The sequence below is a fragment of the Pseudomyrmex gracilis genome, unplaced genomic scaffold, assembly GCF_002006095.1.
Source record: "Pseudomyrmex gracilis isolate BER0280 unplaced genomic scaffold, ASM200609v1 scaffold_780, whole genome shotgun sequence".
NCBI lineage: Eukaryota > Metazoa > Arthropoda > Insecta > Hymenoptera > Formicidae > Pseudomyrmex > Pseudomyrmex gracilis.
This window is the reverse complement of record NW_018021364.1, coordinates 18,789-31,604: the sequence shown is the minus strand read 5'-3', so window position 1 is coordinate 31,604 and position 12,816 is coordinate 18,789. Positions and strand designations below refer to the sequence as shown.

Sequence of the window (12,816 nt, the reverse complement as noted above, 5' to 3'; positions counted from 1 at the left end):
TATCAATATCCAAATTTGTTAAAAATTTCACTTTACATTAGTCATGCTACGTAATAAAAGAAAGCATGAATAAACAGCTGCTTCAATTGGTTTATAAAAAAAAGCGTCTTTATATTTTGTCGGTCTATAAGTCCAATAAGCGGTAGGACGATTAATTATGCAACAAAAATTGCTTTAATTAACTTATCTAATTTTTAAGAATACTATTAGTAGGAATACCGAAATAATACCGGTATTTTATTACGGTTTTCAGTACATATCGGTTTCGGTACTATAACGGTAACGGTATACAATCTCTAGTATAATATCGGTATTGAAATCATACCGGTAATAAGTCCCTGATCTTAGGTATACAAGAACGAGGATGTTTCTACGCTGTAAATAAAAATTTGCTTATGTGTATTTATTACAGAAGACAGGAAAAGTAAGAGAGATCTTAGGATCATTCTACAATGAGTTGAAAATTGTTCCCGTTGCCAGTTGCGAAAGGTAGCAATTACGAAAAGAAAAGTATTATTTCTGGTTGCGCTTTGTCTGGTTGCGGTTGCTAAAAGAGAGTTGGTCAACTTTTAACTTTTGTCAACAGCAACTGGCAACCGCAGCACGTAAATGAATTTTTCCCTAGTAGTTGCAACTGACGACGGGACATTTTCAACTCATTGTAGAATGGCCCTTATAGTTCACGGTCCCGATCCTGTAGTCAAGATCGTTTCCAAGTTCATCTTCCCTAGCGCGTGAAGATGTGAACAATTTTCTCTCTTGTCAGCTCTCGCGCGATCGTTCCTGTCGCGACGATCCGCTCGAATTTGTAGCCAATCTGCAAATTGTTAACAATTTACTGTGAGAATGTGTTTAGGAAGAAATTTTTAATTATTATGTTGTACGCAAGGACAAATAAAGCGAGATTAGAAAATTGCTCTTGCGTTCAATTCGATAAATAAATCGCGGCTTGTCTGGAACAGCGAATTTAAAAGTCCCGATTGTAATGACACAATCCCGGACACGTCAGCGCGTGGCGAGAACCAGCTCCGACCAGGTTTTTGAAGAAAAAGAGTGTAACAAGTGCAGATGAGACGTGTATATACATAGGCTGCTTTCCTTTTAGGAGACACAGTCGACACAAGTCGACACAAAAGTCATTTTGTCTTTGTTCAGTATTCAGTGAGAAACAGAGACAGAATGACTCTTGTGTCGACTTGTGTCGACTGTGTCTCCTAAAAGGAAAGCAGCCATACTTGGCGATCTTTGACCAGAGCGATTCAAAGTCTCATTTTCATGAGACTCTAATTCCACTTCGAATGTATTTTCAATTATAAATGCAATTTATATATGTATATGTCATAGAAAGAGAGAAAGAGGGGGGAGGGAGACGAAGACGTTCTGAATTTTTTTGTCAAAACCAGAGTTAAATATAACACGGGAAAGTGCGGAACGTTTCGCCGTTCCGTTTGCGCCTACGGATTACCTAAACGCCGAATAAAAGCGAGACGGAGCTCATGAAAGCTGATCCAAATGTAATGTTACACACACACGCGATACGCATATTGCACTCTTCGCGGGGGCCTGTACCGGAGTTAGGTAGCCAGTAAAAAAAAAAAATCCAACCCTACCACCGTGCGCGATACATATTGCACCCGCTCCCGATCGAAAACACTAGCAACAGCAGCAGCAGCCTTGGAGAAAACATCTGATTCGGTTTTGCGGCAGCAGCGGTGTACTTAATTTGAGTTAATTAACGAAGTGCGCGTTGCGACCGGACGCTCTCGTGTACGCGTAAAATTCTGAACGGAGTGAAAAACGGAGTTCGCTTTCATGGATCTAATAATATTGTCGCGCAATATATATATGCGATTATGAGACTGTTGTAATAAATCGGTCACGCTTGTTATGCGCTCGTCGAGATATACCGTCGGGTTCGATAATTGTAACCTTGAGCGCGGCCACGATTGCGAGTCGGCGTGTCGAGCGGGCGAGGGGACGTCGGGTCCGGCGGGTTCACCAGCGACGTCAAATCCCCGAGGATCCTGTGGGTCGCGCGCGGCGCGGAACCTGGACGTCAGAAGCTGGAGCCTAACCTAAGATGCGAACATTCGTAGACGCGTTTTTGCTGCTGGGAATTCATCTGGTTTACTGGTCCCTCGACACGGTGACGGCCATCGGAGGGGCCCTCGATTCCACCCCGATCTTTCAGACCGGTTCCTCGAGCACTTCACATTCCAAAGCTTTCACCGCCAGTCTCAGCGATGGACTGGCGCAAGCGGTGGCTCACGAGTCCAGTAAGTTGTCAAAAACGCATTGGCGCGAGAAAAAGAGAGGAATTATTCAATACACATCCTAACTAAATCTAAATTTATTTCCAGCTACGGATAACTGTAATGAAGACCTAGCTTGTATCACCATGGTTTCGAACGATCGACTAGGTTTAGAAGCTATAAAGTCCCTTCACAGCCAATTGGACGATGATGCCAATGGAAATGTTGATCTGTCTGAATCAGATGATGTATGCACATTTGTATATTGTTTCTTTATGAAGAAACTATATACTATAAATACTCTATGCACGTAATACATATATACATGTGCTTTAACATTGACAGTTTTTAAGAGAAGAACTGCAATACGAAGCTGGCTACGAGCGAAGGCAACGAGCTTTCCATCACAACGATGATATGCACATTAGCGTGCGAGAACTCTGGGAGGCTTGGTTACGATCAGAAGTAATATACAACAACATTTGCATTTTTGTTTTTGTCAGATTATTAAAAATGTAAAATACGCGTTGCAATGTTACTGTCTATTAGGTTCATAATTGGACTATAGAACAGACAGCAGAATGGTTAACTTCCAATGTTGAGCTTCCACAATATGTTCCTACTTTTATACAGCATCGTATAACAGGTGCCACTCTTCCTCGGTAAGTATATTCTGACAACTTTTATTTTTCAAGAAAAAAGTATCAATATCTTTTTACACATACGTGACACGCGTATATATTGCGATAAATATTAAAAAGTTTTTTTAATTTATTCTCTTTTAGATTAGCTGTGAACAATATGCACTATCTTAGCAATGTTTTGGGTGTTAAAGATCCGATTCACAAGCAAAAAATTGCTCTCAAGGCAATGGATGTTGTTTTGTTTGGACCTCCTAAAGGTAATATTTGTGTGAAAAATTTTATAATTCCTGAATACATTCTCGTATCAAAATGTCAGAAGCGGGAATTTGCATATATCAATTCTTCGTCGAATTTGGCGAATCTTTCTGCTTTTGTATGCCAACGATGACGTGCAAAAAAAAAACTAGTATTTCCGTACGTAATTTCTTGTTTCTGACATCACCGTTCAATACGAATGCAAAACGATTGTATGAAATGTTGTTTAAAATGCGATAATTAACGTTCAAAATAAAAAATAAATTCTTACGCGTATGCGCACCCACTTGCGGTTAACTTACAGATACTGGGCACAGCATCAAAGATTTGATATTAGTCACGTTGTTATTCGGAGCACTTATCGGATGCTGGTACGCGTATCAACAAAAGAAAAACTCACAAAAACATCTTCACAGAATGATGAAAGATATGGAGAGCTTGCACAAGGCGGAACTTGCACTCGAAAATTTACAGGTATTTCGAAATACGCGCGTAAATAAAATAATCAAAATTTCGAAACAAGATTGTGAGATTGTTGTGCGTGACGTTCTTTAACCAATCAAATTGCACGCGCACAATTGCAGAAAGAGCTTGAAAGGGCGAGGATGGAGCAGGAGAGCGCGGCCACTGAGAAGCAGAATTTGGAAAAACGTTTGCAAGACGAAAGCTTGGGGTTACACACTTCGTATTCGGATCTCGAAGTTTCGCAATTGAAAGCGGAAATTGAAGTTAATATCAATTGCGATTTATTTCTCACAATGAGTTACAGTTGATTTTCGTTTTGTTGTACTTACATCGATTTGTGTACGTCCGGCAGATGCTGAAAATAGAATTGCAACGAGCGGAGGGAGAACTTGAGGACAGATGCTGGTCACCACCGGCTGGATTGCAACATTGGTTGCAATTAACGCACGAAATCGAGAATAAAGCGTATACAAATAAGAAAATCGCGGCTGAGAAGCAGCTTCAACAAGCACGGGAAGCGGTAAGACAATTGTTGACTTCGTATGAAAAAAAAATTATAATATATAATAAAATAATAATTAATATATAATAAAAAATTAATATTAATGTTAATATTAATATTAATGCTGAGAGCAAAATATTTATTATTGTGTAGTGCGAAAAATTGCGTAAGAAACGGTCCAGTCTCGTGGGTGCGTTTGTCTCGACTCACGGGAAATCGATTGACGAGGTAGACAAGAGTATAGTTGAAGCCAGAACCGCGTTGAACGAAGTGACAACCGAGCTCAAGGAAAGAGTACATCGTTGGAAACAGATTGAGCTGCTCTGCGGCTTCAATATAATCAACAATAATGGATTGAATTACTTAGAGACCATTTTATACAGAGGGACACCGAATGGTCGAGGTCTTGGATTAAGAGGTATGTGATAACGCATAATGTTTTCTTAAACAAGAGAGAGAGAGAGAGAAGTGTCGTAAAATTTAATTTGTTGAAGAAAAGTTTACGCAAGTTGAGGTAGCTGTCATTGCTAAAATTAAAAACAGTTGTAGCTACAAAAAAGAACGGGGAAAAAAAATCTTTGTCAAATAATAAATATCTCGCGAACGCATGCGTATAACTTTGTTTCTGATGTCTATTGCAGGACGACTCAGTAGCCAAGATGATTTAGACGATGAGGCGAGTTCGGTATACACATCGGTCAGTGCGCACGCTGCAGGTAAGCTGGATACGGACTCCAATGAGTACTTAGATTGACGTATCTCGATGCTCATCCTATTCTTAAGTACTCCGTTGTGGCCTGTTTATATGTTGCGCATATTGACACGCATCGGTCACACGACGTAGAAATCCTTTTTGACGATTATATATAATTCACTAACGTGGTTTCCTCTGTTTGATAATACGGTAGAGAAAAAGTACATACATATATAATATTTTAGTAGAGCGTTGATGATATTTTTTGTGCCAAAATAACATAATATACCGTATATAACAATAAGATTTTCGTATAACTTGGTTTGTTAACATTATTGAAAATAATGTGCCTTGGGTGTACACATCATATGATCTTAAGTATACAGTACAAAGCGGCTGACATACAACGAGATCCACTCTTTTATCTCTTCGTTCTCCTGTTCTGTTTGTATGTCGGTTTGTATAGATAACGACAGAGATAAAAACAGAAAGAAAGAAAAAAAACAAAACTAGTGAAAGAAAGTGATGAAAAACAAACAAAAATAGTGAAAAAAAACAAATGGAATTATCTCGTGCCAATGCAATATATGCCATGTATGAAACTTAACGCGCGTTTTAAACACAGAAGACATGTGATTCAATTGTGATATTTACAAGAGAGATTTATATATACGTTTCGGCAATATAGTATGTATATATATATATATACACACACGCGCGCGCGATGTGTATTTTATAGATTACAGTCTTTTTATATCTTCCGGAAAAGATGAGAGACGACTCGAAGAAAGAGAAATGAAATCGCCAAAAATCGAAATTATTTGAGCGATATTATAAATAAGAGAGATGCACACACAAACAAAAGAGAGAAATTTTTAAACATATGTGTGCATTGAAAAATTACTCTTTAGCGCGTTTTTACTAGTTTTTTGAAAACTGTATACTTTCTTGAGATGTAACCTTTTGCATAACGTGGTGACGATTTTATAAACAATCTACTTCCGGTAAACAAAATAATATACCTCACACGTAGACGTAACATATATACATTTTCGATCTTTAGCATATTTTATATAGGTATACGAGAGAGAGATATATATATATATAAACTTCCACTACTTGCCAAATATAAATTGAAAGAGATTCGCGCGCGAATAAAACTGCACGACGTACTTTTGTCCGCTCAAAAAAAAATTAAAAAAATAAAAAAAAATAAAAAAAAAAATCACACATTCCCGTTGCTTAGAATTACTTACAACGTTAGTTTTTAGATTCGATTGCACGATATATACATGACGATATGGGCTCTCAGAAAATTTATTATATTGTTGACAAACTCATCACGTGGATCTGACGACGCAGAGCGATTGTTAGATAATTAATTGTACATAATTAATCGTTAATATCGCCGTTGTCTTTATGAATGTATATAGTACTCTTAACATTTCGCGGGACGAAGTAATCGCAAACGCGTTACAGAATAAAATTTTGTGAAGACACTTACACACAATATGTGTTTGACGCGAATCTTTTCGAAATCCTGTAAGCTTTACGATGTAGCTATTTTTTTTTTTTTTTTTTTTTTTTTTTTTTTTTTTTTTTTTTTTTTTTTTTTTTTTTTTGTGCAATTATTGATACACACAGTTACTGTATGTATGGGCATTATGTGTATAAAAATAAAATTTATATATGATACATCACTCATACACACACACACACACACACACACATAATACATAAATATATTGTATAGAAAATTCATTTTATTAGAAATAGTAAAAAAATACTTTGTATCTGTTTTTGCATCTTATTTTGTTATTTTTCAATGAGAAGCGTTTAGAAGTGAATTGATTTAATTAGTTAAGAAAATTTGTGTGTGTATGTGTGTGTGCGTGTGTGTGTATGTGTTCTTAAATTATTTTGTAAATCGTACTGTTTCGCAGTTGTGTACTCGTTACAACATTAATATATATATATATACATCTTTTTTAAACACACTTCTCCGAATACATGTATATATAATCTATCAGCGAGTTCTGTTACAGCAAGGTCTTTTGTCTTAGAAAAATTACGTAACAACACCTAATGGCGTTATTTTTCTGTGTATAAAATCTTCAATAATCGCTATTAATAAACTCAAGGAAGCTTGGAAAAGAAAACAAAACAAGAATACATGGGCTTATGTTAATGTTACCTGTACCGAAACTCAAGACACAGTGTGCGTTTCCGATTTGTGTATGCATGTTTCATAAAGCCTTTAGCGCAAAACATTTGTTATCGAACAGCTTGTACACGCACACATACAAATTTGTCACATAAGAGACAAGTATGCGCTCACGCGCGCGGGGTCAGGCCGTAAATTATTATTGGATGTAATCGTCGAACTCTCTCGACGAGCGCGACTTTGTTTGCGTGATAATGTGACGAGCGTTATGTAACTCTCTACATAGTCGAAAAAAGAAAAAAAAACACGCGGAAGAGCGATGGCTAAACGTCAGAATAACAATCAATTAAAGAATTGTTTATATTGTGCCGACGAAATTTTCCACGCAAAATTTTCCATCGATGAGTCACGCATTTGCTAGCGCGTAAGTTTGTATGTCGTAACAAACAAACGACATATATTTTTTCAACACGGGAATCTCCGCGCGGACAGTAGTTTTTTTTTTTTCTGATGCGAGCGCGATTTTGTTTTCACGCGATTTTCGCACGACTGACGCACAAACACTCGCTTCTCTCTCGCTTTTCCCTAGCATCGCTTTCATTTCTTTATTCTCATTAGAGTAAAAAAAATAAAAAAAAAAAAAACGATATAAGTGAGAGAAAAGAAATTTATTGCATTGTGGACATTACTTGGCATATTCGTAGGTATAATGGAGAACTCAGTGTGGAAGGAATCGTCGGTACCGCCCGCAGGTCGACTCGGAAATGAACTCTCCGATTCCTCGAGCAGCGACGCGGAGCGGGAGTCGCATCATGGAGGAACCGTTCACTTCGTTCTAGGCGACGGACCGGAGGAGCCTGTCGGAGTACCCGGTGGCAAGAGTACGACGTACTGCAGCAGCAAAGAGAAGGTCGGCATGGTGCGTTCTTACAGTCAGGACACGAATATGCTGGCGAACGAGGACAAAACTTCGTACATGCAGAAAACATCGTACTCGGAGAACTCGCTCGATGTTTCGGACAGGTCTAGCTATCGGTCCGCGAACGCAACATTGACGACCACAGCAGCAGCAGCAGCGACGACAACGACGACGACGACGACAACAACGATGACGACCGCGGTGACGGCAGCGACGAGCAGCATCAAGAAACCGTTCCGGGAATTACCTACTCTAGTATCAATCGACGACGAGACGCTCTCGACCGATTCCAATTCAACCGCCGACAACGACGAGCTTAAGCGAAGACGCAGGAAGTTGTTTCCACCCTTTAGAAAGAATAAAACTAAAGTTACGTGATGTTCGCTAGTCACATAAAATCCCGTTTGTTACTTATGTAATCGCAATCCAATTTACGATCGAATTGTGTAGTTGTACTTAAGTCGCAACCACGCGTGCCACTTAAGGATTATTTTATCAGTAATTATTAGGTATTATTATTGCGTGATATGTACCGACACACGACAAACAAAGACATTACACTTACACACACGCTTTTTTTCTCTTACACACAAACACACACGCGCACACGCACACACAAAGTCTCTCTTCTTTTCCTTGTCTCTCTGTTTCACGGTCTCTCTCTCTCTCTTTTTTTCTCTCTCTTTACACGCGTTATAGAGATACATTGTTTGTTGTTGAACCCGCTGTTCCTTTCCACTTTGCCAAGTCCGCGTGCGCGTGTCTCGATCCACGCGCAAAGTAGTGTAATTACCAAGCAATTAAGCGGAGGACACTACCGGAAAGACACGTTCGACTTTATACATAAATACATCTTAGATACGAATAGATTTTTAGAATTGTAATATTGTGGGAAGTTCGAATTATATATAAACATATATTTTTTGGTACGTATTATATCAGGAGACCGAGGGCGGCGACTGGCTCGTAGGGTCGAGCGCCTTGATGACGTAAAAAAAAAAACAAATTTCCAATTCTTCTCTCTGATGCACTCTTCGCGAGCAATCGATCGCAAAAGATAAAACAAAAAGCAAAAACCGTGACCGAGACCGACGAACGTGCGTTACGTTTTTGTTGACGAGTCCAGTCGCCGGCTTGAGACATTCTCCGGATTTTGATCACGAACTTTTATGAAGTAAGATTTTTTCACGATATAACATTTAGGGATAATAATTAATACGATTAGCGTAATCTTTTTTATCGCGATATAATTCCGTAGTTTTAGTCATTTGGGTACTGGGCTGGGTTACAATTCGATGTTGAATTTATTCGTTACACGTAAACACACATCCACACACACACACACACACACATATACACACACTCTATCTCGTCTAATATGCGTATTACTACGTTTTGTATCGAGGTAGTTTTATAAACAATTGTACGCAACAAAAAAAAAAGATATCCGTGCGTCAACTTACCGTCCACATATGTAATGGCAATATCACGCTACGGCGAAACGGAAACGTTGTAATACATTTTATACATTTTGTACGTATAAATTTTCGCAGATCGTTTATCGAATATTGCCGCACAAGACTCGATTCGATCGAACGCCCGAGATATTCAATCGTCTTTTTGTCGAAATTTCCCGAATTCTCGTGTGTGTTGTTGCTGCCTTGATATATCGATATTTAAATTACATATACCGCGTAGAGAAACGTTCAGACAACTTGACGCAATAATGAGTAAAAAAAAAAAATTCAATTTATAAAATAAATTTGTAAATATCGCAAAATTAGGGGATTGTTATATATAAATGTTAGAACTTGTTCGCGGATAAACTCAATTTTAGTTTCCGAGGAGCGCGTTTTCGAAGTCTTCTGTAGATTTCTGTGCTTCGAATCTTGATATTTATTGATGAAAAAAAAAAAAGAAAAACGAAAACAAAAATAATACTATTTGTTTAACACGACACACAACCTCATGATCAGTTTATTAATTTTTACCCTCACATCTGTACTTGCACTCAGCTCAGAATTTATAAATGGCTTATATATATCGCAGAGCGGGGCTGGAACCTCGCTGTATTTTTATTTTGTTACTTGTTGAAAATTTTTTTCGTGTCGCACCGTCACACTCACGAACCGCCTGCAAGATACAATATTCCGCGATAAATTCCCAGTATGTTTTTTGTTTCTTTCTTTCATAGCTTTGGCAAGTTACTTTATTTTTTTTATAATTATATATATATTAATTTTATTATATTCCTGTCTTAGTGTATACGCTCAATTATGTTAGTCGCACGATTTGTCAGCAGATATTATTTACAGCCATTTTTACAAAAATTGAAATTGTTCCGAGTGACTTTTCGATAGAAAATTCACATTTTGCGACCAGAGTGACACATTTAAATCTCACGTGACGCTGAGATCCACGTGACGTATTCGTGATTTTCTCTGGAATCTCTTTCGTATTTCATAAAATTACAAAATTAAGTTAGAATTGGATGCGCGCGATTGTGTTGACAATTAACTTAACGGGTGACAATCGATACAACGTGTTTTGTCATAAATTGTGCGCGTCGTTAACAAATTTGCTCAAGTTTCGTCGACGAACATTCGAACGAACAGGAAGACACAAAACAATTTATATTATCGGATCTTGCTATTGCTATCTCGAATGTTCATCAATGAATAAAAAAAGAAAGAAGATTGAAATGTGTCAACTTCTCTCGGCGCAATGTGATTTGAAAGTAGAGTCGCTGATTCTCCACAAAACGTTCTTCCTTAGAGAGAAGACTCTCCGAGATGCAATGAATTTTTTTTTTTTTTTTCACGAAGGACAGTTTCTAAGGCTATGTGTTACGCTACGTGTTACTTTTTTGAAATGTGAATGATAGATCTGATCCTAATTTATCTTATTAGATTTAAGAGGCGAATGTTTTCGAGGTTTATAGTCTATCGCGCCACACAAATCTCCGTTGAGAGTTGAATATTATATATTTTAGGACACATTTTAGAGACAGCAAACAAAAACAAAAAAACAAAAATAACAAAATAAACCGTTTAATTGTAAAGCTTGTATATCCGATATTTAAATTATTATTATTATTGTTGTTATTCTTAGTGCAATGTGTTACGACAATGTGTCACGCGCGAATTGCAACGCGCGTGCGTCTTCCCTGTAATATATAAAATATATATATATATAAAAAGTAACATTTTACAAAAATAAATGAACAAACGTGTGTCCGCACACAAAACAACGCTCTTTTTTTTTGACGAAACTCCCCTTACATAAAATTTATACGTGTAAAATTGTCCACATTATATTTTCAAGGTTTTAGACTATCTCATAGATATCAAACGCAATAATCCCCGAACTGTGTTTGAGAAAACTGTGTGAGCCGAATCGATTTTATAAACATTTTTATTTGACTTGTTTTGCAACGTGTCGTGGTTGTCAATTGCTTCTAATAAATTACCCGATCAAATTTTCACGACGTTATCAGTATGCAATTTCCGGTATTGATGTAATTCAAAGAAACGGGAGGGGGAGAGTTAAACGAGTGGTTCGCACGAATCTCTTTAAAGAAAATAAAGTTTCTCGCGACACGCAACTCCGCGTCCGCACGGCAGAACAATGTTCTGTTTAATATGAAGTGTGTGATTTGACTCGCAATTTCAACTAATTTACATGGGCAAACATCGCGGTTGTAATTCACGTGTGTGAATTGGTTTTGTTTTTTTTTTTTTATTTTATTTGCTATATATATATATAAATTATCATTTTATACGTATATTGTACAATATAACACGCACAATATGTACACACAGCTCTCGATGTAACGATCATCAAACGATTTACTGGTTACCGAGACTAGTATAAACTATAGAGGTCTTCGACCACTTACGACGATTGGTGTAAATGGTAGTGCAATACACGAAAGACTCAGATGCGAAACCGACTTTTTAACCTTTTCTTTCGATGTAATTGTTTCTTTGTTTTTACAACGGTATAAAAAATGTATATATTGACGGGAATCGATTCAAACGAAACGATTTCTAACTTCTCGCATGTACGTACGTACATACGTCAAAATTTTGTATTTCTGGCAGTGTGCGATTTTTTCTAATATTTTTTTGTTTTTTAGATTTTGAGAGATTAAAGTTGCGTTTTCTTCCCTCAAACGCATCGAACGATTGTTTTTTGTTTTTTTTTTTTACATCCGAGTCTTTCACACAAAGTTAAATAACCACATGTACAATATAGTCAGTCTTATAACGTAAAAATACAAATATACAACATATCTGCGTACGTATGGACAGACGGACGGACTACTTCGTTAGATATATCCGCACGAGAGAGTAACAGAACGTGAGATATAGAATCAATTCTGAATTCGCGGTATCGATTCAGTTCAAATCTGCATTGTGCTCATAAAATCGCGGAACACATATAGTATATATGTATGTACGTTATTATTTATAAATTTATTATTCATATATTTGTATATATTAGAGATAATAAGCACCGATTTTTGTTTTTCTCAATAACGTTTGCATCGTTTCGGACATATATATGGGAGCTTCGTTGCCGTGCTAGAATAACGTGTATTTTCGTATATAACGTGTGTATAACGTATTTTTCGTTAAAATCCAGGTACGGATTATCGACATGCAACAACATCGAGTTCGCGCGATATAGCAACACTCTTTAAAATCTCTATCACGTTTTCGCGCTCTGTTTTTTTTTCTTTTTTTTTTTTTTCACTTGGCTCAAGCGACAACAATGTTCTAAAGACGTGTATAAAACGCGCGTCGATCATAAATATATATAAATTTATGTATAACATGCTACAAACTACACGCGCACGCATACGTACACACATACACGCACACACAGGTATATTACCGCAGTGAAGATCGTTAATACT

At 37.2% G+C, this 12,816-nt stretch overlaps 1 protein-coding gene across 1 annotated transcript; it reads left to right on the top strand.

Annotated features, from left to right (window-relative positions):
• Window positions 1–1,203: 1,203 nt before the first annotated feature.
• On the top strand, window positions 1,204–12,804 carry LOC109861471 (stromal interaction molecule homolog). Its single transcript, XM_020441132.1, has 11 exons — window positions 1,204–2,276; window positions 2,361–2,500; window positions 2,598–2,717; window positions 2,802–2,914; window positions 3,038–3,153; window positions 3,456–3,625; window positions 3,736–3,879; window positions 3,969–4,136; window positions 4,272–4,536; window positions 4,760–4,834; window positions 7,681–12,804. Exons 1-11 carry the CDS (start codon window positions 2,081–2,083, stop codon window positions 8,271–8,273), a joined length of 2,100 nt encoding a protein of 699 aa, XP_020296721.1. The 5' UTR covers window positions 1,204–2,080; the 3' UTR covers window positions 8,274–12,804.
• Window positions 12,805–12,816: the final 12 nt, after the last annotated feature.